Source organism: Anguilla rostrata, chromosome 7 (genome assembly GCF_018555375.3).
Source record: "Anguilla rostrata isolate EN2019 chromosome 7, ASM1855537v3, whole genome shotgun sequence".
In the NCBI taxonomy this organism is placed as follows: Eukaryota; Metazoa; Chordata; class Actinopteri; order Anguilliformes; family Anguillidae; genus Anguilla; species Anguilla rostrata.
The window spans coordinates 8,106,495-8,130,594 of NC_057939.1; the positions used below are offsets into that span (position 1 = coordinate 8,106,495).

The 24,100-nt window shown below is 41.2% G+C and overlaps 1 protein-coding gene across 3 annotated transcripts in view; it reads left to right on the plus strand.

The window, feature by feature from the left end:
* Nucleotides 1–4,678: 4,678 nt before the first annotated feature.
* sfmbt2 (Scm like with four mbt domains 2) overlaps nucleotides 4,679–24,100 on the plus strand; it is a 69,045-nt gene continuing 49,623 nt past the window's right edge. The window contains exons 1-5 of one of the 3 annotated variants that reach the window (XM_064342617.1): nucleotides 4,679–4,834; nucleotides 13,879–14,051; nucleotides 16,566–16,660; nucleotides 20,702–20,942; nucleotides 22,429–22,449. In XM_064342617.1, the coding sequence (XP_064198687.1) occupies nucleotides 13,961–14,051; nucleotides 16,566–16,660; nucleotides 20,702–20,942; nucleotides 22,429–22,449 (448 nt within the window). In that variant the 5' untranslated portion in view covers nucleotides 4,679–4,834; nucleotides 13,879–13,960. Of the gene's footprint in view, nucleotides 4,835–6,656; nucleotides 7,106–13,878; nucleotides 14,052–16,565; nucleotides 16,661–20,701; nucleotides 20,943–22,428; nucleotides 22,450–24,100 lie in introns of those variants that run through there. The other 2 variants (XM_064342618.1, XM_064342619.1) reach the window with 2 other exon arrangements.

A 24,100-nucleotide genomic window follows, 5' to 3' on the forward strand; every position in this document is an offset into this window, starting at 1 on the left:
GCTTGTAGATTTTGACGTATTTGCTAGCATATTTATCTATTGCTAAGGATTGTGAAATAATATTCTCCAACACGCCTAGTTCTTTTCATTAAACAAAACTTGATTATGTTGGCACATGTGCTTTGGAAGTGTTTACTTTTACTTGGCATTGTGCTTGCTTTCACCAGGCAACCTTGGCAAGCAAAAGGAGGTTTGAAGAAATAATAGATTATGGTCTGCTAAATCACATGCACCCTTACAGCAGACTGGTGGCCTGTGGATGCAGTTTCATTCAAAATAATTGACTTGTGTTGGCAGTATGGTAGAGTGGTTAAGGACCTTGCATTATGACCAAGATTCCATCTTAAAATCTTCAATTGTTCTTGGACTAACCATTGTTTGACCTTTAAGTGAGGTACTTTAACCAGTTTCTTCAGTAAATATTCAGCTGTGCACACCTATGCTATGTGCAAGAAGACAAATGCAATTCACCATGTATAAGGGGTATATGGTGAACAAATAAGTAGTCCAAAAGGATTCCAGTGTTACTCTGAAACTTCTGCTTGGCAAGCCTGCTGCTTGTACAGTTGATCTCTTCCGCCCTTTGAGAGATTTGGGCACTTTTCTTAGCTTGTGGTTATCAGCTTGGTCCTCTTGATGTGTCGTGTTTTTCAACTAGCGTGCAAGCATGCTCGTGAGTGTCGCACAGCAGACAGGACAGGCAAGTTAGAGCTCTACCAAACTTCCTGTTTACATTTCTCAGCCTCAGAGACAAAGGCATTTATTTTCTTTTTACAAAATGGCTGCCTTCGTAATTGTTTTGTCCATCGGCAAAGTATGAACTTAAGTTGCAGGAACTGCCATGCTCATTGCTGTGTTAATGTATTGTGTCTCTCAGAATGTCTGTGTGTCCGTCTGCACCATAAACTGCTCTTTGCAAATGCCAATGATATCTTCAGTGTCATATTTGTGCAAACCTGACTTGCATTATTTTTTTAAGCTTCTGGTTGCTCAAACCCCAGTGTACTCAGTGTACTGAGTGCTCATTGAATCAACAGGACAGAGGACTGTGATGTAATGGCAAACATACATTTAACCTTTATTAGACTTTTTATACACTGGAGAGAAACAACCCAGCCAGACACAAGAACAGGACAGGACAAATCCAGTCAATAAATCACTTAATCGATCGAGTATATTGATTTTGCACTGAGATTTTCTGAGAGGCATAAGGGTGCACATACTCTTCACTGCCAACCTTTATGTTTTACCACACAATTTGGAGCAAGGGTGTCAAACTCCGGTCCCGGGGGACTGCAGTGGCCGCAGGTTTTTGTGGTTTTCTTTCAATTAGTAGCCAATTAAGGCCCAGAGAACAAGGTGTGTGAACTCTTTAGCCAATCAATAATCACGATTAATCACTTGTGCTAGAACACATAGAAAACCAGCAGACATTACAACCCTCCGAGACTGGGGTTTGATAAACCTGATTTAGAGTCAGACTGTCCCACACTGCTTCAGTTACGGAGAAGGGGAAAAGAGAATATAGTATCACTGGACAACTGCTGTTTTAACACAAGGAACTGCCGCAGGCTGACAGACACGAGAACTGAATAAAAATTCCGTTGGCTACTCTTCAAAATCTGGCCTTGGAAAGGTCTGGTTCACTTCAGGATTCCATAGGAATCCAAAATGTGATAAAATATTGCAATAGTTTCCATGGGTTACCAAAGATCATGCCGTATATTCAATAAAAAGATCTCTGTATGGTGTGGAGTAATCTTATTTAAAAAAACTTATTTATATCCACATGCCACTGTTGCACTCTTAAAAGAGCAGTTTTCATTGTTAAAGGTACTACAATAAGCACATGTTTGCAATCTGGGAAAGAACACCTTTCAAAAACACCTCTTTAAACAAGGTATTCTCCTTTCCATTTTCAGTAAACGGCTGCGAAAGTGCGCAACACAACAGTCTTAAATCTACAGCTTGAGAGAGCCTTGTCGAATAGAATACGTTGTGTTGACTGTGACAGAGACAGCAAGAGAGAGGATTGGAAGCTGTATTTGAATTGATTGTGTGACAGAAAATCCTGAGTAAGTTTGACTGAGGCAACATGATGAAGAGCCATTCTTGGCAGGCCTGTTCTGTACACGGAGACAAAACTGAAAACGCTCATAAGGCAAGAAGAATGCTGCATCAAAGTTTCTTTCATCAATGGTTCTCTGTTCTTTACGTAGATATCTGTTAAGTTTCCCCTGAGGAAATGTTTTTGTCCCTGTGGAGTGTACTTATTTTTAGCTGCTGCTGTAATTTAAAGGACTGCTATTGTTCAGGGCCACCTACAACACACACACATACACACACACACATATATGGAAATGCACTGCTGACATTTGTCATGCATGCATGTGACCATTAGGATGTAAATCTGGCATGAAGAGGTTAAAAGATTGTTATCTGACCATAATAGCAGTCAGCAGTTTCAATAAAGCAGGAAATGAAACAAAAACAGAACCCTATCATAACAGGAAAACATATGGAGAGAAATATTTTCCTCGCAATGATTTCGACCTAATAAACAATTTACATATTAACTTGCCATGCATTAACTGTGTAACAGAAAGAGTCCACTGTTTGCAAGCAATATAATTTGCAAGCAATATAATTAGAAATATAGATTCATTAGTTCATGCTAACTGCTCGCCACGAAACACATTTTCTTTGAGATATATATAGGAACCTAAGCATATGCAACATCTGTTGGAACCGAACCACCACAAGTAAAACAATATATATATATATATTTTTTTTAATTGAATAGCAACATGTCTCACGCTTTGACTGAGGGCCGCGCGACCAACAGATGCCCCTGAATTGCGCGAGGTTAATCCATCCCCGTGTTCGCTCAGTAACGCTCCCCTTGCAGATTACAGAGAACTCCAAACCATCTGTTCCCCAGCTCCTCGCGCGGCGAGCCATTCAGCAGAAATTATACATCAATAAAAGCCTTAATATACATTGTTTTATTTTTGTTTTGTCTTTTTGTTTTGTTTGTTTTTTTTGGTTTGGTTTTTTTTTGTGGAAATTAACATTATAGTAAATTGGAGCCAATATGATATAATGTACAGCATAATACTATATATACCACCCTTTCAAATGTGTTCATTTCACCTTCAGAAGGGATATAAACCCCCTATATCCCCTAACTTGAAAATCTGTCAATCATGTTTAGGCCTACTGGTCGATTTCTGGAGACGAAAGACTGACACCGAATACATTCTAATGTATGACGGGAGATCACTGACATTAAATTAGAATTTAACCTTTAAAATTGGATGCATCATCTACAGTGCAACCCATGCATGACGAATAAATACAGTGCACTCAAACACCTCCACGTAGGCCTACATCACGCCCTAAAAATGAAATTGTCTAACAAGTATGTTGTGTAACTTGTACCACTTTATCAGCCAATGAGGTAACAGAAAACATGCTGCGTAAACATAGCAGCAAAACACCATTATGACCACTAGAGGTCAGTGTTGAGCCATAGAGGGAAGCTCCACTTACCTTTAATTTCTTATTTGTTAATCATAGAATAAGAGGATAAACAAATGAATGACTAAAATGTTTTTGACGATTCTTTCAAATATACAGTTATTAAAAGTGACACTTTAATGAGCTATCCACGGTCTAGTAAGAACTTTCATTTGGAATATATATAGAAAGATCATATTTTACGCAGCTTTATTTTATAGACACTTTGCATGAGATAAAAACGATATGCCATACCACATGCTTGGCCTACATTACGTTACTGTCATTTCTGTAATTGTAAAATGCCATTTCAGAGTACTGTGTCATTTCTGTCATTTTAAAATGCCATTTCAGATTTCAGACAACTTTGGACTTTGGAATGTTCTGAACAAGAAACTACGTAATGTCGGCATAACATCATAAAACCGTCTGTTCCAAAATCTGCGCTGCCTTCCTGGCTTTTTAGATGATATGATCCCAATACCTAAGAAAGGGTCAGTATACAACTATAGATTAATGTTCCTAGAATATGCGAACCTTTCTAAGCAATAGATGTAAGATAGCGACACAAACTGTCAGGGTTGATTCAAATAAACTCCTATTTGTAACATTTTCTCAACTGCACACAGGAAAGCACAACAGACTGGGAAGAATTATTATTAAAAATGTTAAATTAACGTTTATAAAAAGAGAGGGAGAGGGAGAGAGGGCAGAAATACAACCCACACTTTGAGTTCAGCATTTAAATTAGATTACATTCAGATAAAGCGAATCATAGATGTGCCTTTCGAATACTTTGAAGACTATACGTGCATTAACGTGTTTATAGTAACGAATTTGAAGTAAATAACGTTGGAATGTTAAATAAATAATATTGTTATTATTCACTTTAATATTCTTTATAAGCCTTCAAATTTGTGGCATACACAAATTACAGTGCTGCTAAATTCCTTTTAATTTGACAGTAACCATAAATGGTTAAGTTGTCTGAATAGGCTGGCTGTATAAAATCGATCAACAAGTTGCGCATACAGCATTTTCTTCGTTTTCATAGTGGGATAAAAAAAAAGTTTCCAAAATGGGGGTGGAGGCTCAGGCATTCTATTTATAATTGGCTTAGAGAAAATTTTGCAACTGCTGTAAAGGTCAATGAAGGAGTTGGCTGGAAAATAAGCAGAAGATTTTTGGACATGCGCAGATGTAGGATGCCATATTGGAACGAAGCTTCGGCTGGGCAGCTGAAAAAGACACCGCTCGCCTTGTCCAACTGATCAAAAGGGGGTTGCGAATTTTGACGCTGAAAAACTTCATTAAGGTAAGACAGGTGGTTAGTGATTATTTCTTTAAGTAGTTATTCGTTCCGTCTGACACGGTTCGTCGTTTTCTCCGCGATTCAACCCGTCTGAAAGGTTTTTCCTGGTTAAAACATTAAGCTGCTCCGAGGCTGTTTTTCTAGAAACAGAAATACTGTAGCTAACAGGAGGCAAGTTGTACAAAGTGTTTTGCTAAGTACAATTATTCCTTTCACGAATGACGTTACATATCGTTTGACAGCGCATTTAACTTTTGGCTCGATGAGTGCGTACAGTGTGTTTCATTATCAGATTCGCATTAACTATTCAGACGAAAAATCATTGAATGCATGAAAATATTATTTTTAATGTAAGCTTTTGATCAGAAAACACAGATATTTTGTTATTTCCACCTTTCGATTTTATATTCCATGTGACCTCCTTTCGATTTCAAGGGACCACGCTTCTATACTGTAGCCCATTTTAATGGAATCTATATACACTACAGTGAATTCGGTTTTAATCATCCTTTTTCCTGTTAATATTCTGTAGGTGCGAAATGTTTGAGCTCAAGGATTGTTGCGCAAAGGCATAGAAATGCTGGGCACAGCTCATGTCCGACCTCTACAACATGGCGCGTCGAGGTGTGCAAATTTGAAAATAAATACTTTGAATTGGGAAAAAATAAAACAAAGAGAGTTATCCGTTTGGTTTTAGTTTCTTTAGATATATCTAAGCGTGCTCTAATGAATTAAATACAAAGTGTGTCCGCTTCTGTGTCGTTTGCGTTTTTTTCCGCTGCAATACTTTTTTCCCATTTTGCCAAGTACTTTAACGGAGTGCCAAATATATAATAACCAATACGCTGTGTAGCTTTCTGCACTCGTAAGAACGACGATGACACCCTCTCTTACAAATGCAATGCATGTTTCCTGTTTCATTTTTAAAAAGCCACTCTGTACAGCAACTGTAAATGGATATGCAATATACACATATCCTGCATTTATTTTTATGTCACCGAGTTCAGTTATGTAGCAACACAAACTCCGTAATAATTGACAAAATACAGATGTGTGTCATCTCATACACGACCATTTTCGATAATGTTGTTGTCTATTTTTTAATTTACGCAGTTATGGTATTTATGTACTTAATTATTGCGCGATTGGGCCAAATCATTGGGTTAGCTGTGCGCTGACCATTTATAGAGGATTGCTTGTCTATTATAAATTATTTTTTAATTATTTTGGATCGCATTGTAACGATGCGGGTTCTTCAGACAATCGTTTGTTCTTAGTCTTCGTGACATCACCAAGCACCACCAGCAAACACACTTTGAATGTCACTTTCATTTAACAAATTGTTGGAAGGTCGGCGTTTGGGAGACGCGGCGAAACGTATAATTGCGACAGGACATTACTAATGCTATGTTTTATTCTTTCAACTGAACGACAGTATGAATAAAGACTAGGGTCAACATAGTTTCAAGTGTCGCAAAATAAGGTAAACCACTTCTGTTGATCATTCATACAGGACTTATCGATGCGTTCAGAGTCTTGCGTCATATCTCTTCTAGCATTGATAAAGCTCAACGTTGTATTTACATGGTAAAGGCCGATTAGATTCTCAGAATGAGGAAGTGAAACGAATTCTGGCTACGCTATTTATATGTACTTTTGAATTTGAAGTGAGGGTATGATTGCTAATGTGGGAGAGAAAAATATAGGGCAAGTTTCACGAAAAGTGGGGAGGGGGAGGGGGAGGGGAGGGGAGGGGACGGGGTGGGAATGCCCGGTGATGCTCTGCTATAGGTGTAGAGCTTAGGTTTCTGAACCAAAAGTAGATCTGTGGTGGCTGCATTTCAGTTGTTTGAGTAATGCCATTGTGTTGGGGAATAGCCTATTTCTCCGTCGAGAATGTACCGCAGCCTACAATAGTACAATAGAGTAGGTTCATCGGCTTTGGTAAGGCATATGGGATTCCCTCGAAGTAATTTATGCGTTCCGTGCCTGGCAACAGTTTCTCTTCCACATTAACACATTTCTCCCTAGAGTGGATTTTGGTCAAGGCGCGGTCACCAGCAATGGTTTCGTAAACTTTACTCATGAAACGCCGAATAAACCGGAGACCATGCACAATCTCTTGCACGTTTGCGACAGCAAAATGTAGGCTAGTCTGCTACTCAGTGATCTCAAAGGGACTCCATTAGTTTTGCGCGAATGCAGGCTCTCCAAGCCAAATTTGTCCTTTGGTGAATTAGCCTTGCTCAATAACTGCGTTATTACTGAAGTAAGGTAAGAGCCTAAAGGCTGATTTCATTTTCTTAATATGGACTGAAACGTTTTTTCTAATAAACATTTTATATAAGCCTACGGGACTGGAACAGGCGGAATTGTAGCCTATAATAAAACATGAATTTAACGTTTCCGTTGGAGCATGGCAACTGCTTAACATGACGTGACCATGTAAAGGAAAGCAACACCTGCATTGTAACCGTGCAGAAACCTAATTATAAAAACTTACGGATGGAAAATGTAAAATGCGGAAGGTAATTTTATATTATTTCCTCGTAGGATTCAACCCCCGGCAGTCTCAAACATCCAATACGGCATTTCTTCTGTAGAACAAATAGAAAACATTTTTAAACTACCAGTTACCTAGTTACCTGATAACTTGCTGGCATAATATACGTTTGACAGCTTACCTGCAGGTGTACTTAATGTTAACAGTATCGCATTTTCGTCATTTCCACGTGTATCAGGTTTATTGTCATTATGGGGGGTCTTTAAAGCAGGTTATTTGGAGCTGTAGGAGGAGAGGAAGAAGGGAATTGGGCGTTTGTTCTTGACAGCTGTGATTCTATTTCTTCATGGTTGGCTTTTGTCCGAAAAAGAGGTGGAAAAGAAAAATGGAATAATTGCTATAATTTAATACGATTTCGAACGAAAAGTTATGTTTTTTGACCTATTGATAAGGAGACTCACTGCTGTTGCGCAAAGACGTTGATTATTTAATTAAGATAGCAAATTAATCCATGTGTGTTGCTGCCAAGTTCGCAATGGTTCTAAGATAATGTGCCAGCAAAACCTGTGTTTTGGATATCATTTGGTCCAATGTAAACATATAAACTGTAATGTAAACATATGAAATAGCAAATATAGCCACACATTACGTAGGCCAACCAAGATTAACTTTGAAATTGAAACATTTTCTTAATTTCTGCATTTGGTTTCCAGATATACCATTTGGATGTAAATGGACTGCATTTATATAGCGCTTTTATCCAAAGCGCTTTACAATTTATGCCTCTCATTCGCCAGAGCAGTTAGGAGTTAGGTGTTTTGCTCAAGGACACTTCGACATGCCCAGAGCGGGGTTTGAACCGGCAACCCTCTGACTGCCAGACAATCGGTCTTACCTCCTGAGCTATGTCGGATGTGTTCTGCATGCCTTCTCGTCCAAGTAAAACAAAAAGAAAAAGCAGATCCGAGATTTGAACTATCCCTACACTTGTTGAATTCTTCAGCCACACATAGGCCTAATGACCAACAGCAACCCCTTGCTTTTAACATATTGTTGCTCCATCCTGTTAAAACCAAATGACCCTGTTGAATATGTGGGCTGTTCTTTATTTGGGTGATTGTTAATGGTGGACCTCTTGCCTGAAGTTGTTGTTTACTCTGTATTGAGCACAGAGTATTTATTTATTTATTTATTTTTATCTCAGTCAGCTACTGCTAGGAAGCAGTGGAGGAGACACTGAGGCGTCGACATTAAGGAGAGTCCACAGTTTGTTACTTAACTCCTGGAGATAAGCCCATCTCTCTGTCTCATCCTGCTTGGCGTGCGTTCTGTTTGAATTTTGCCATTCTTACTTGACCGGAGTAATTGTGAGGTGTTTGTTTAATAACCAGCAAAGCGGAAGTGGTGGTAAATTCCATCCTATGAGAAAAGAGTTAGAAATAAGTAACACTGTGTTACAACAGTCAGCTAGGGCGATTAATATCAGATGTTCACCTTCTGAGAAGGGAAGAGTAAATTGAGTGAAAGAAGGGAGGGCTTGTTTATGTTGAAACATAATAGACAGCACCTCAAGGTCCGTCAGCGGGAGTTCGCCGGTTGTCGTTTTTTTTTGTTTTGGCAGCGCTCAGAGATGCTACAGAAAGGCGTCCGTAATGCCCCCGGGGAGCCCCCACGGCCCGGTGGGACGCTGGTGTGTAGCGCCACCTTAAGGGCTAAGGGAGAAAATGCGGCAACGAACATGGCCTCCATCTGTTGTGCGGATCCAAGATGTTTTGTTGGAGTCTGGAGAGAGGATTTCATGTACGTGGCGGACACCCCGTGCCGCGTGACATGCGCTTCACGTATGATTCTGATGCCTTGCATGCTTATAGATGTACATTCACCTGAGCCATTCAGATTTAGCACCATGACTAAGGGCATGGGCATAGCAGCAGCACCCCTCTAAGGAATCAAACCTGCAAGCTTTGTTGTGATCAGCCAAGCTCTTACTACTCTACACTACCACATTGCTGCTGTGGTTGCTGGGGGTTTTTTCATGTGAAATGAAGTTTAAAAACAATGTTAAAAAAAAAAAAAAACTACAACAGACAAAACATAACCGTGATAGATTTGTTAATCACTTAATTCTCATCTCATTGAGTGTCCTGAACAAATAAGAAAGGGCACTTTTGGTTTGTACGGCTCAACCAGGCTAATCAATAAGGGGGTCTTACTGTCACAATATGGGGGCTTATTGCCACTTTGTTGTGCGTGCTGTGTGGGATTAAAGGGGGGTGGGGGCGGGGGGGGGGCTCTAATACGGTCTGGATTGTGCTGTTTGATTATTTCACTGGACCCTTAGGATCTTCTCAGTAGAGGGGAAGAGGGAATCCTATCACAAATGCACACCAATGCACACACATTCTAAATTATCATCTTAAAAATCACGATGCGTTAGCGCATATGTATTTTGTAGTTGTTCCAATGACCTTTGGTATGCACTTATTGTGTGCTGCTTTGGATAAAAGCGTCTGCCAAATAAATGTAATGTAATGTAATGTTATGTAGTGCATATTGAATTTGCAGTCGTTCAAAACGTAGTGAATGTACTTGCATTAAAAAATAACGAATGCCCTCTGCATTTGTATTCAGAGAACAATTTTCTCAGTTCAAAATGCGGTGTCATTAGTTCATATTGTGTCAGTTAGTCAACATGCATCTTGGTCTTGAATTTGTGTTAATTAAGAGACGAGATAACTGATGAGCTTAAGTCGCTCGTCACAGTATTTGAAAATCATGCTTGAAAATACTATTATTTTTATGACTAATCTAATTATTAGAGAATGGATCCAGACCAGGATTTACGGTAATCACACATGAAATTCAGTTCATTGTTGCTTCTGGAGGATGCGCACATTTTATCAGTGTGGCTTTAGAATATTCTTTGGCTGCTGATTTGTGTTATTGAGATAATCAAAGCCCTTCGTCCCCAAAGTCTTAACGACACTTCAGTTCCTTTCGGCATAAATAATGACTCCCTGAAAAGAAGATCTGCATTCACTCAGACTTTCAAGCAGGGGAATTAGAAATATCAATGAATTATCTGTTATTTTATAATAGGTTCTAAGGCTGTCCCTCATGAATATTGATTAGGATTAATGACTCAGATAAAGTAAGACGATAATGTGCTTAATAATGAGTCTCATCCCTTGTGTTTTCTCGATACATTGTTATGGCTCAGAGGGTGCGGTTTACATACTTATTTGGTATGAATGTAGACGAGGTGTTAGACCAGATTCGCTCTTTTGTGTCTGCCTGAATATTTTCTTATATTCACTGGAAAGCAAATGCTGCTAAACAAGTTGTCAGTATCATGCAGGAACCGTGTCTCTTTTGTATCAGTTAGTTTTTACAGACGTTGAAAATTCCCATTCAGCTGTGTATGTCTTGGAACTTAATAATGTATAAGGTTAGATCAGAGCTACCTGTGATAAATATATTTAAAAAAGTATGTTGGCCAATGGAAAAAAATAAACATTTTCTTTTGTTGTTCTTTTGGGTTATAGTTTCTGGAAATATGCCACCATAATGTCACATTTGGAAGGTGTGTAGTCATTCAAAATGTTTGGATTGAATTGGAATACTGAAAGTGAGTTGAAACACTTGTTTTTCCTGATCATTAGTGCATAAGCCAGCATCCATTCCATTCATGATTGATGCTGGAATGTTCCAATCCTAGAATGCATGCAAAAAGGAAAACTTTAAACGTATTTGAGTTTATATTGGTTTGTGAGGAGAACCTGGTGTGAAAGAACAGATAATTCAGTGATTTTATTCGTTTCCCTGCTTGAAAGTCTGAGCGTGTACAGATCTCTTTTGCAGAGTCATTATTTACACTGAAGGAACTGGATTTTCCGAAAGTGCTGGAGAAGTAGGCTGTGATTATCAGCAGACACAGAATATTATAAAAAATCAAACACTATTGTCAACAAAATCAAAAACGCAAAAACTATTTTGTATTGCCTTTTCTCTCCTCCACACTGTTACGCCCGGTCTGTGGAGAGGCTGAATATGACATTGATGGTTTTTTCAGTAGGCCCACAATAGCAGAACATCCCTCAATACAACCAGCACAAACAGACAAAGTATTTCATCATTTTGCAGAGCTATGGCAGCACAGCTAGCAAGCATACGACCACAAAACATGACAATAGCCTAACAAATACTTGCCCATGCTGAGTTTGATTTATTTGTTTGTGTGTGAGTGTGTGTGTGCGTGTGTGTGTGTGGAGGTGGGGGGGGGGCTGTGTTGCTGTAGTACTGTGTGGTCTTGACACATCGCTCTTCAAAGATGTGCAGTATATTGTTAATATCAGCTCATTTAAATGTAAACATTCACAATATGTTATTCAAATTATTTAGAATCATGTTTGAAACTGATTAAAGATTATCATTAATCATCCGTCTGAGATTTGGAGTTTATACACACTGCGGTTACTAGATATACTCGTTGTGAACTGAATGTGTCTTAGACTGTAGATGTGTGCACAGGTATTTAAGAACAGCTAAACCCATTTCTGTTGACCATTGCTAAGCCACCATAGACACTCTCAGACATGTCACCCTTTGAAAATGTGCTTGTTTCCTCTTTAGCAATGTATGGATCCTCTAATACAGCTACACTTACAAAGCTAGCTGTAAAATGCATTCAAAGCCCTGCGTTTGCATCAAACCCTCACTGCCCAGAATCAAAGTGGAAAACCATTGCTGTATACCAAATTTTGAGCCAGTTTTTTAATTTTTTTATTTTCTTACCTTGAAATGCTACAAATTATTTGCAGTACTGAGGTTGAAGCAAGATCAGTCAAATTTGTACTTGTATGAGGTAATCGTCAACAAGGATATGGTGTTTCGGGTTCCGATAATTGCCGCAATTCATTTGTCATTTTCAAGAGTTTCCACAGGTCAAACACCCACCACTAATGACACAATATAACACGTGAATAGAAAAGAAAATCTGTACTTTTTTTTATTCGAGCTTGCGGCTCAGCCTCCAAGCTTCTGCAGCATTTCCCACGCACTGAAGTTTTTGGTGTTCATCTGTTCTGCAAGATTCTATGAGCGCAAACAGGATGAAATCGTCTAAATCAGAGTTAAAAAGCCTCTGTCGTAGTTGATTTAATCCGGAACATTTCGTACTTGGATAAATGCAACAGATGGAAGCAAAAGATGCGGTTGGTTTTTGTTGACATTTTTCACGCTGGTGATGTGTACGTATAGTGGATTGTCACTGAGTGTAAGCTCTAGAAGAAGTCTCGGTGCAAATGCAACTGCCGTATATTACTTTGTTGTGCAACATTGTGTGGCAGTGCTGTTAACAGTACTTTGGGACTCTTATCTTCATTACAACCATTTCTGTATTTTTAGGTGTGGCACTTGTAAGGTTTTGAAACTGTCTTTGCAATATAGGACCTTGACTTATCCGTATTTACATACAGAATTTTGATAATGTGAAACAGATTATCAGGTATCTTTTAACTGTTCTGCTTCCTCTTTTCAAACGTCTGGTTTAGAATGGCACTGCCCACTCTGCTTTGCAACTGGTGGTTGAAGGTCTAGTCATGGGGAAATTTCTATCCATCCACCCGACAAATTACACTTCTATAAATACCTCATTGAGACAGATATGGTGTAATTTCAACACCATGAGTGTTCATTTGAGTCCACAACGGGTTAGACTGTCCCCTATCAGTGCAAAATATGTCTCTGTCAGAATTAATTTAACACTAACCTTTTTTGCTGTGTGGATAGAATGAGGATTTGTCTCACTGCTTTGCCTGCCTTAACATGCAAGTCAATGCTGATCTCTTTACTGCAAGGCCTTATGTGTGCAAAGAATTGCTGCTGCACACGGTTTGATATTCAAATATTCAAACTTGGGATGCCACATCGTCCTGGACAACCCAGCAGACAAGCATTTCATTACTCTTTTGCCTTGTGTGTTCTGTGTATACGGCAAATACAGTACCTACCTACCTCTATGTTTACACGAAATAAAACCAAACACACATCCCTCTGCTAAAAGAGGGTTTTGGAGAGACTGTGAAAAGGGTCTTAATTTAGAGAAAAAATACAATTCTTATTGTGTTAAACTGAAAAAAATCATTAAGGAATCTTTGAATAGTTTTTATGGTCGAGGTATTTTCTCTATTCAACTGGTGATGTTTATGACTCACATTTCCTACGCAGAATATGGAGCCTGTAACCATATATTCTGTCTGTAGTGCACAGGAGAACATGCAATGCTACAGAACCATTAAAATTGCAGATGGATGCCCGGAGAGAAAGCTGGCTCGTCTGCGCTGATATATAGATGCATGTTTTTATTAGTCAGGCCCACACACATTCGTCCTACCTAAATAACTTGAGCCAGAGGAGGTTTTTTTTTTTCCCCTTCACCTAAGATTCTGGTGAATGAGTGTGCTGTGATTCAGTGAAGTCATACTGTAGGTAGACGGTTCTTGCTTGGCGGTGGGCACTGAGCACGTGCAAACAAACGTTACAGGTGGGAAGACCCGAAGGACATGCAGTGAAAGAGGTACCCAGGAGACGGGCGTTCAGTGACCGGGGGCAACGAGGGGAACACGATGACATCAGTCGCGGCCAAGGGTCAGGAAACATCGCCACTGCTGATGGGGAAATCTCCGGCCAATGGGGGCGGAGAACAGGTGCACTCAGGTAAGTGTGCGTGTGCCAGATTCTTTCCATCGGTTTTGAACCGTTTTTTTTTTTTTCCAAATGTCACGAAAAGAAGAAGCGGGGTAAGTTGGCCTACGCTTAAGGGAGACGTCAGTCGTTAAAGGGAGCGGGTTTTCTCTAAAACAGGCTTCGTCTAATGCCCGTCTCTGCCTTGTGCCGGGCAGAAAGAGATTTATTTCCCATTCCGCTGCCGTTCATTTAACAATTGTTTTCGTGCGGTCGGGTTTTGGTGGGTTTTTTTTCCTTCGGGCGTCTGAATGAGCGCAGGGCTGTGGGTGAGCGCTAGCGCAGGGCTGTGGGTGAGCGCGAGCGGGGCCTTGGCGCTCCTGCGAGCGCCGCCTCATTAAAGCCGCGAGCGTGGGCGCGCCCGAGGGCGAGGACGAGAGTTCTGCCGCCGCCGCCGAAGCTGCGCGTGAGTCATTCCCAGAGACGGAGGAGCGGCGGCCGCTTCGAACGACAGGGCGTGCGTCAGGATCCCGGCTTACTCACAGCGCAGGGGCCACAGCTGTACCTTTACTCACAGCACAGGGGCCACAGCTGTACCCTTACTCAAAGCGCAGGGGCCACAGCTGTGCCCTTACTCACAGCGCAGGGGCCACAGCTGTACCCTTACTCAAAGCGCAGGGGCCACAGCTGTACCTTTACTCACAGCACAGGGGCCACAGCTGTACCCTTACTCAAAGCGCAGGGGCCACAGCTGTGCCCTTACTCACAGCGCAGGGGCCACAGCTGTACCCTTACTCACAGCACAGGGGCCACAGCTGTGCCCTTACTCACAGCACAGGGGCCACAGCTGTACTCTTACTCACAGTGCAGGGGCCACAGCTGTGCCCTTACTCACAGCACAGGGGCCACAGCTGTACCTTTACTCACAGCACAGGGGCCACAGCTGTACCCTTACTCACAGCGCAGGGGCCACAGCTGTACCCTTACTCACAGTGCAGGGGCCACAGCTGTGCCCTTACTCACAGCACAGGGGCCACAGCTGTACCCTTACTCACAGTGCAGGGGCCACAGCTGTACCCTTAGTCACAGTGCAGGGGCCACAGCTGTACCCTTACTCACAGCACAGGGGCCACAGCTGTGCCCTTACTCACAGCACAGGGGCCACAGCTGTACCCTTACTCACAGCACAGGGGCCACAGCTGTGCCCTTACTCACAGCACAGGGGCCACAGCTGTGCCCTTACTCACAGCGCAGGGGCCACAGCTGTACCCTTAGTCACAGTGCAGGGGCCACAGCTGTGCCCTTACTCACAGCACAGGGGCCACAGCTGTACCCTTAGTCACAGTGCAGGGGCCACAGCTGTACCCTTAGTCACAGTGCAGGGGCCACAGCTGTACCTTTACTCACAGCACAGGGGCCACAGCTGTGCCCTTACTCACAGCACAGGGGCCACAGCTGTGCCCTTACTCACAGCACAGGGGCCACAGCTGTGCCCTTCGTCACAGTACAGGGGCCACAGTGTCGGATGCTGTTCTGCAGGGACACCAGCCGTGTGTCAGAGTGGCGCTTGTGTTTAATGAGCTGGACCATGCTGTGCAGTAGGTGCCCAAAGCCAGTCATCGACTGAAGAAGTAGGAGTGCTAAGCACACCCCGCAAAAATAAATCAGTCTCGAATTAGTTTGATCACCGTTAGCACTAAATTCCTTCAGTTCTGTTTCAGAAATTCAGTGTGATTTACTGAATATATAGGCTGATGACCTATGACCATTTATGGTCATGAATATATTTATTTTGTGGCATTAGTCAGGCTTTTATTTTTTTTCTCAAATTGAGTTGGAGGAGTTGAATCAATAAAAGCACTGGAACTGTCAAGCTAATGGTGCATGCACTGATTCTGTGGATGAGTTAATGAATATGAAATCTTTCCAGATTTAGATAAAAATGTCAAATTATTTATCCGGCATTTGCCTCACTGACAGTATAAATGTCAGCCCATATCTGTCAATATAAAAAAAATAAAAAATTCTGACTCATTCTGCTGTGCTTATGTACATATGCATGAAGACAAAGTGCAGATTAATATAGACTGTTATCAGTCAGTATAACTCTTGACAGCACTGGAATGTGTGGTTACACAAACTACATTTTGTTGACACTGCCTGGATTTCTATGTCATGACTTAACGCAGGCCACAAAACAAACAAGTTGTCTTGCAACCTGTGTTAAGGCATTAATTGATGATAATGATGCATACAAAGAGGATTAGGCAGTGAACAGTACTGATGCTCGGTGACTAGGGTCACGGCCAATAGCTGCAGTCGATACACAACCTTACAACATAAAGTTAGATGCCATAGTAGATGCAAGAGGGAGACAGAGAATGTGGTATCTGAAGTAGTGTAACACAAATGTAGTAATTACATCTTTTTATTTGTTTTGTTGTGTATAAAACATTGGTTTATTAAGGTGTTTAACCAAAAAATGCTCATTTTGAATACAGTTTTCCTGTTGGACATTTTTCTTGTTGTTGGTTCACCCTACTGCAGATGGAGAATCCGTGGAGGAGGAAGTGGAATTTAACTGGGAGGAGTATCTGGAGGAAATGGGGGCCAATGCTGCTCCACACACGTCCTTTAAACATGTGAGTCACCCAGAATCACCCTCCTTTTAAAGTAATCGGGGGGTATTCCTGCTTTCAAAGTAATCCAGAGTCACCCTCCTTTCAAAGTAATTCAGAGTCACCCTCCTTTCAAAGTAATCCAGAGTCACCCTCCTTTCAAAGTAATCCTGAGTCACCCTCCTTTCAAAGTAATCCAGTCACCCTCCTTTCAAAGTTATCCAGAGTCACCCTCCTTTCAAAGTAATCCAGAGTCACCCTCCTTTCAGAGTCATCCAGAGTCACCCTCCTTTCAAAGTAATCCAGAGTAATCCTCCTTTCAAAGTTATTCAGAGTCACCCTCCTTTCAAAGTAATCCAGAGTAATCCTCCTTTCAAAGTTATCCAGAGTCACCCTCCTTTCAAAGCTGACGCCAAACCGGATTTTTCAGACCAGGCCAAATTTGTACAGTGCTGAATACTGCACACACTGGGAAGCCAAGTGATGAATTCAAATGGTCTGAATTGCCTGCTGTTGTTATCCAACATAATAACATTCTTAATGCTGGTTTCTCACTGTAACATTGTAATGGAAGCAGTAGTTGTTAACAGGAACCGTATGCTCTTACAATGTTTTGACAATGGGCTTAAACCTTGAAACACATTCGTACCTTAAAGTTGCACCTTGGAGTGTGTTCATAAATGTGCCTGTGACTAATTTACAGTGCAGAACTGGGACAAGCACCCGGATGAAGGACTATGTGTGGTTTACTGTCTCATCTCAAAATGAACGACACATTTAGATGAATCATCTAAATATATTGAGCTCTTTTTTGGCTGTCGCTACAACATCCCTGTCAGTTTGGGAGGGTGCGTACATGCCTGCTAATCTTGTGAAATGTGTGTGGCTTTTATATCTGCAGTCTTTTCTGTCTTCCACCAACAAAGATGGTACTTTAATGAACATGTTTCACAGTTTCAATAAAATTTAAAAAAATACAACAGCAAAACTAAATTCTCAGCATTCCAAGACTGTTCCTACACTGTTCCGTGTTACTTAAAAGTTATTCAAGGGACAACCAGGAAGTAAAACAAATGCATGTGACAAATTCCCATGTTTTCCCTAACTGTCCAGGAATATTCTGGAAAACCAAACTGGGACTAAAAAGTATTTGCTGGGCAAAACACCGAAGGCAGCTCGCCCAACACCAGTATGAAGGGCCAGCTTCCTCATTTCATGACTTTATTTTTAATACACGAGAAAGACGTAAATACACTCGTCCCGAGCCAGATGCAGAATTACAGAACGCGGTGGCAGAATAATGTGCTGACATTTTCTGAATGCTATTTGAAGCTGGCATGACTGAGATCCGCAGAAAGATAAGTCACAGCCTGTATTTGAGTAACAATTATGTATATATATATATTTTTTTTTAGATCTGAAAGAACAAAAAAAAATCAGAAGGGGTAGAGCGAGCGCCAGAGAAAGATTGTGAATACACGGATAATTTTCCAGTGACTAACACGTATAATAATGGCAAAGTTGCGAATTCGCACTGTACAATATGCACAATAGATTATATGCGCTCTAAGCCAAATCAAGAAGTGTTTGCGCTGAAAACTGGTAGAACAACTGCGTCTTTGCATATGAGCAACCACAAAGAATGACTGCGTATGAAAAAATGCAAAAGACATTGCATTTACAATTGAAACTAGGTTTTATGTGTGATATTAATATCTGTATACAAAATATACATGTCTTTATTTATGGAAGCTCTTAAGAGGAGGCTATTTGAGGAGCTGACCAATGCATGTGGTCTGGAATAGTTGTGAGAATTATGTAAGTAAAATAAGTAAAATATCAGATTTTTTGCCTGATTAGGGTAGTCCTGCTCAGTTAAGTGGAATGTTAAAATGTGTGTAATTTGCAGTGAATATGTAATTCTAAAAAAATGTAATAGTCAAACTTCCTGATTTTCTTTTTGCCGGGAAACAAATTGATACTGTTTCAGCTATTATTCACACGAAGAAAAAAAAAAAACAGCAGTTCTCTTTATGTAAGGCTAAACAGTTTTCCTCTGCTGTACAATTATCTGTTATAAAGTTAATATCTATCTTATGTGGCTTTGGTTTTGTGTTTCTTCATAACCACATTGTCTTTAAAACAGTGCTGCATATCGGTTGTTGAATTATCGGTTATGTTAAATCGGTTGAAAAATTCCAGCATTTGTTAAATAACAGAACTTTAATATGTGTCACGTGTTTCTGTCCCTTGGAGGGACTTCCACGACAAACAAAATATCACCACATGACCTTCTTTACATTGATGACAATTCTGCACATACTTTATTCAGGGGGATTTGCTTTATAGAGGCAAGTCTATAAAGTTTGTATGGTTGCATTCATTTTTTATGTTTCCCTTACTCTTCCAGGAAAGTCCCCGATCTCGATAGCTATGTTTTTTTTCTCCGGCCCAGATATCTCAGCTGGATTTCACAGAGGGTATTCAAAGTGAAACTGCAAATAGCCAGACAGTCAGTCCTTTTTTGGCCCTGTCTGCAATCCCACAATCCAGCCATTTACAGGAAGTCTAAATCAATGTTTATTTTCTTTTACAATCAGTACTTTTTCCTCTAATGTGTTGCTAATTGGATTTGGGAATTTATTTAAAGTTTCCTCTGTTAAAGTAAGTTAGGTAAAGTTTAGTTTGGGTAAGTTAGTTGGTCTTCTGGGATGTGCCCTGCATATACTGAAGTGCCCCTTTTCAGTTTGTTAACAAACCCAGTCAAACTTGAGCCCTGAGTATTATTTTCACACAGAACCAGGCCAAATGACTTTTAAGAGTGTATTTACAGGGGTGGGGAAATCATAAATCCATGTGGTCCTATGGGCTATCAAGCAGCCAAATCTGCTACCTCAACCTTAATTTTGGTAGCCCGGATATATGCTGCTAAACCATTACAACCGTGTTTGTATGTGTGTATGTGTGTGCATGTGCATGTGAGTGTGTGTTTGTGTGTGTGTGTGTGTGTGTGTGCGTGTGTGTGTGCATGTGTGTATGTAAGTGTGTGTGTGTGTGTGTATGTATGTGTATGTGTGTGCATGTGTATGTGTATGTGAATATGTGTGTGTGTATGTGTGTGTGTGTGTGTGTGTGCATGTGCATGTGTATGTGCATGTGCATGTGCATGTATATGTGTGTGTGTGTGTGCATGTGTATGTGAGTGTGTGTGTTAGAATCTCACTTCATCTCACCACTAACACACTCGCTGTTCCTGTACAGGCCACGGCAGCGGGGAGGACAGCCCCTTGTTGCCTTTCGATATGAGTCATGAGCAGTGGGTGGAACGAATGTCACGCAGAGACACACAAGGCCTTTTAATAATCCCGGGTAATAAATACACGAATAACCACGGCAAAGATGAACCAGTGACCTTTCTCCTTCCTGTGCCCCACCACTTGGCAAGGCCTTCCTAACAGCAAAGGTTACGGTCATACATCTCCACCTATTCCCGCTTTTCTCCTCAACGGGCTCACTCGCTTGTGTGACATTTTCATCCTAAAAAGACCTGCCCACTTTCGCCTGGTGTCCTGGAGCTCTCGCTGTTAAAGTTTGGAGAATAAGTACTCTCCCGTCAGTGACTTATAAACGGTATTATTTATTAGTTTGGTGGCTGTTGTTATCCCGAGCGGCTGTCGTGGCCATCATGATAGGACAGATTTGTACATACTATAAAAACTGCAAGCACAAGCATGGGAACAGAATACAACAAGAGGGCCGCGATAAATCGTCAAGTTATACAGTGTGAAAGCATACAACCAATTAGGCACAAGTGTGCACTTAATTTTTAAATGGTCGCAGGAAAAACCATTCCTAATCACGCGGCATAAAAATTGCCTAGCACAGAACCATAAAAGCAACCTCTGGAGTAACGTAAGAGCAACCATAAATATGGTTCAACATCAGTTTCTGGGTACAGTGTCCTAAATGCTAGTCCCAATGTTTGTTTTTCTACAAAGGAACAATCCTGCTAAAACTCCATCCTCCATTGTGACATCATCTTATTCTCTGATTGGTTACCCTCAGGTGGAGATCAGCCTACAGAGCAGCTTCCAGCCTGGGATGAAGCTTGAAGTGGCCAATAAGAGCAGCCCGGACACCTACTGGGTGGCCACCATCATCACCACCTGTGGCCAGCTCCTGCTGCTTCGCTTCAGCGGCTATGGCGAAGACCGAAAGGCGGACTTCTGGTGTGACATCATGACCGCTGACCTGCATCCCGTGGGCTGGTGCGCCCAAAACAACAAGGTCCTCATGCCACCCGAAGGTGAGGGCAAAGAGTCAACTATTGAATGGCAGATCAGTCTTAAGGCGGCTGCATCCCTTTTTTAGTAATATTTCCCCTTCTGAGAAACACGTCATCTCCTATTTATTTGCGATCAAAGGAGACACATTCACTGTCAGAACAGAGCTAAATCTAACATCCAATCTGTGGTAATCTGCATTTTTGTCTACATCCAGTGACACATTTCATTTGTCACTGAAAGTCAAATTTATTACGGGCAGTTACTTTTTAAAATGGCTCACTTAATGGAAACTCCCTTCTTTGACACAGAGCTGAACGCTGAACAAGCATTCAGATGTGTCCTCCAAATTTGTATATGGAAAATTAAAGATGTTATAGACTTTGTTCATTGCGCTTCTTTACTGATGAGATTACTTTTGAGTTGACATGATGGTAAGATTATCATACATACCTTATTTCAGTATTTAAATAATCTGTGGATTACATTTATTATTACTTACAATACTTTCAGATTAGCTGTGGCTCCTGTGTGTGTGTGTTTGTCTGTGTGTGTGTGTGTGTATGTTTGGTTTGTTGGTTTGTGGGGATGTGGTCCACATTTGGAACCTGTAGTCGTATATGATACTTGAACTGATGGATTTGAGTGCTTTAGTTGTCATTTTGTTTCATGCTGCCATCACAGAGTACTCATAGTGATTGGCAATTGGGCCAGAATTGAGGTTTCGGTTGCACAGCAGTATTGCTGTGTAATAAGACATTTATAAGACATCACCCTCAGAACAGAGCAGTATTGCTGTGTAATAAGACATTTATAAGACATCACTCCCAGAACAGAGCAGTATTGCTGTGTAATAAGACATTTATAAGACATCACCTCCAGAACAGTTGTACCAGCCTTTCCGAAGTATTCAGTGAAATATAGGAATTTTTATAGTAGCACAGTTGGGCTTCTGTGTAAAATTATTGTCTGCTCTCAGTACGCACATGTTTATCATGCAGCTACATATCATCCTTGATTTACAATTCGTGATTTTCTTGTGTGGATACTAAAACCAGATTCAAAACAGGGCGTTTTCTGAAAAGCAATGTCATAAAATTAGATTTGCCCAGCTAACTTTTTTTGTAGAAGTTTTGACCATTGCATCTTAGATCACTGATATGCCACTGTATTTTAGCCAAGTAGGCAATGGCAGTGGGCTACTGAAAAAAGAGGATTTTTTGTTTCATGATCAAGATTCAGTGGCTTTATAGAACTCTTTGTACAATGGGATGCTTATATATTCACATAAAATCATGACCATTGTGGAGCATGTCTGAGCAAAATCTCTGTCCTTTGAGTGCCTGAGCGTATACATTGTAATAATCCAGCCACGTCATATCTGTGAATGAACGGCCAGTGATAAGGAGAATGGTAGTAGTGTACAGTATTTTAATTTATTATTTTTTTTTTTGAGTGACCATCCCAGCTGCATTATCACGGTTCTCTTTATCTCTTTTTGTTTCTCAGATAACGTTTACCTAAGAAAAGGTAAGCTTTGCTGCAAGTCGCCTGACTCTGTTCTGACTGCTCATGCCGGCTGTGTAACAGTAGAACACGCGCATGTTTGTTCCTTATATCTTCATTTCTGCATTTAAAATGAGCAGATTTTTTCATGCATCTATTTATTTATTTTTTTACTTTTGTTTGACTTCATACTCTCCTTGTTGCATGTCTCACTGCCTGCTGCCTTTGTGTCAGTCACTGCAGTTTTCTCCCTCCTGTGGGAATAGGCTCCCCTGCTTGTCGCTGCAGCTGCAGAGAGACGTGCGTAGAAGCCCCCCCTCCCCCCCCCCCCCTCATTAGAGTGCTCTTCCCTGCTTCAGGAGGCCTCTTTGTAGGACATGGATGGTAGGAGAAGTTTCAAATGGAGAAGCTGAGTCTGCCAGATCAATGATCGTGGCAGACTCATCAGTACTGTGCCACAAGCCGGTGCGGTTTCATTTCTGGAAAATAAGCTGTTAAAAACTGCAGTGGCGTGTGGTAGGCAGGGTTCCCCCTAAACATGAATGCCCTTCTGTGGCTTGCGTGTTGTGTGTCATGATGTTCACTTCCTGGAATTTATCTTCAGAGGACAGGACAACTGACTGGTGTTGGTGCTGTCTCAGAGAGAAAGGAGAGAAAGGAAGTGAAGGGAGGGAACCCTGGGAGATGTAGTGAAACGTGTCGTACCTCCCATCACCTTGGTGCAGGCAGTGTGCTACGGGTGCAGATCCATGGCTATATTTAGCTTTTTTGATTAATACAGATTTTAAATACCTGTCCTTAATGGAACACTGAAGGGATGCACGCATGCAGGGGAGAACAGGATGTCCCAGAAACCCATATCCTGCAAAGACCTGGCAATTCATTTTTGTCCCCTGTAGGGAACGTGGGCACCAGGTCACTTAGGCTCTATGTTCTGCTATGCTGCGCTACAAGAGACATTCGACAGAAACTAAAATAAAAAAAATACCTTTGAAAATACTGTCACTCCAACATGTTTTCTTCATCACAGACACTTGTATTTTTATGTCAGAAAAATTAAAACACTTAAACTTTTACTCTGCCGGGTCACAGGAGGGTAGTGAGTAATAATAATAATAATAATGATAAATTTATTTTATATAGCACTTTTCATGAACTCAAAGACGCTTTACAATAAGTGGTACATACATACATATATACATATATACAATGAAACATACAATTCAGAGACAAAAAAAAAACAAAAACAAAAAAGGGAGGGGGAGAAGACAAACATCAAGGGAAAGCTAGGGAAAAGAGGTGGGTTTTAAGACGTGATTTGAAGGATGTGAGTGAGTCAGAGGGAAGTGAGTGAGTCAGAGGTACGGATGTCAGGGGGGAGAGCATTCCAGAGTTTGGGGGGGGGGGGGGGGGCAACTGAGAAGGCGCGGTCGCCAAAAGAACGGCGCTAAGAGGGGATGGTGGTGAGGAGGCCGGCAGTGGATGAACGTAACTGTCTGGGTGGCTGGTATGGCTGGTAGGGGAGCAGGAGATCAGAGAGGTAAGTGGGTGCGAGGCCATTTAGGGATCTGTAAACATGTATGATGCGTGATGTGATTGGGAGCCAGTGTAAATCTTTCAAGATAGGGGTGATGTGCGGGACAGTATTCTTGCGGCCGAGTTCTGAACCAATTGC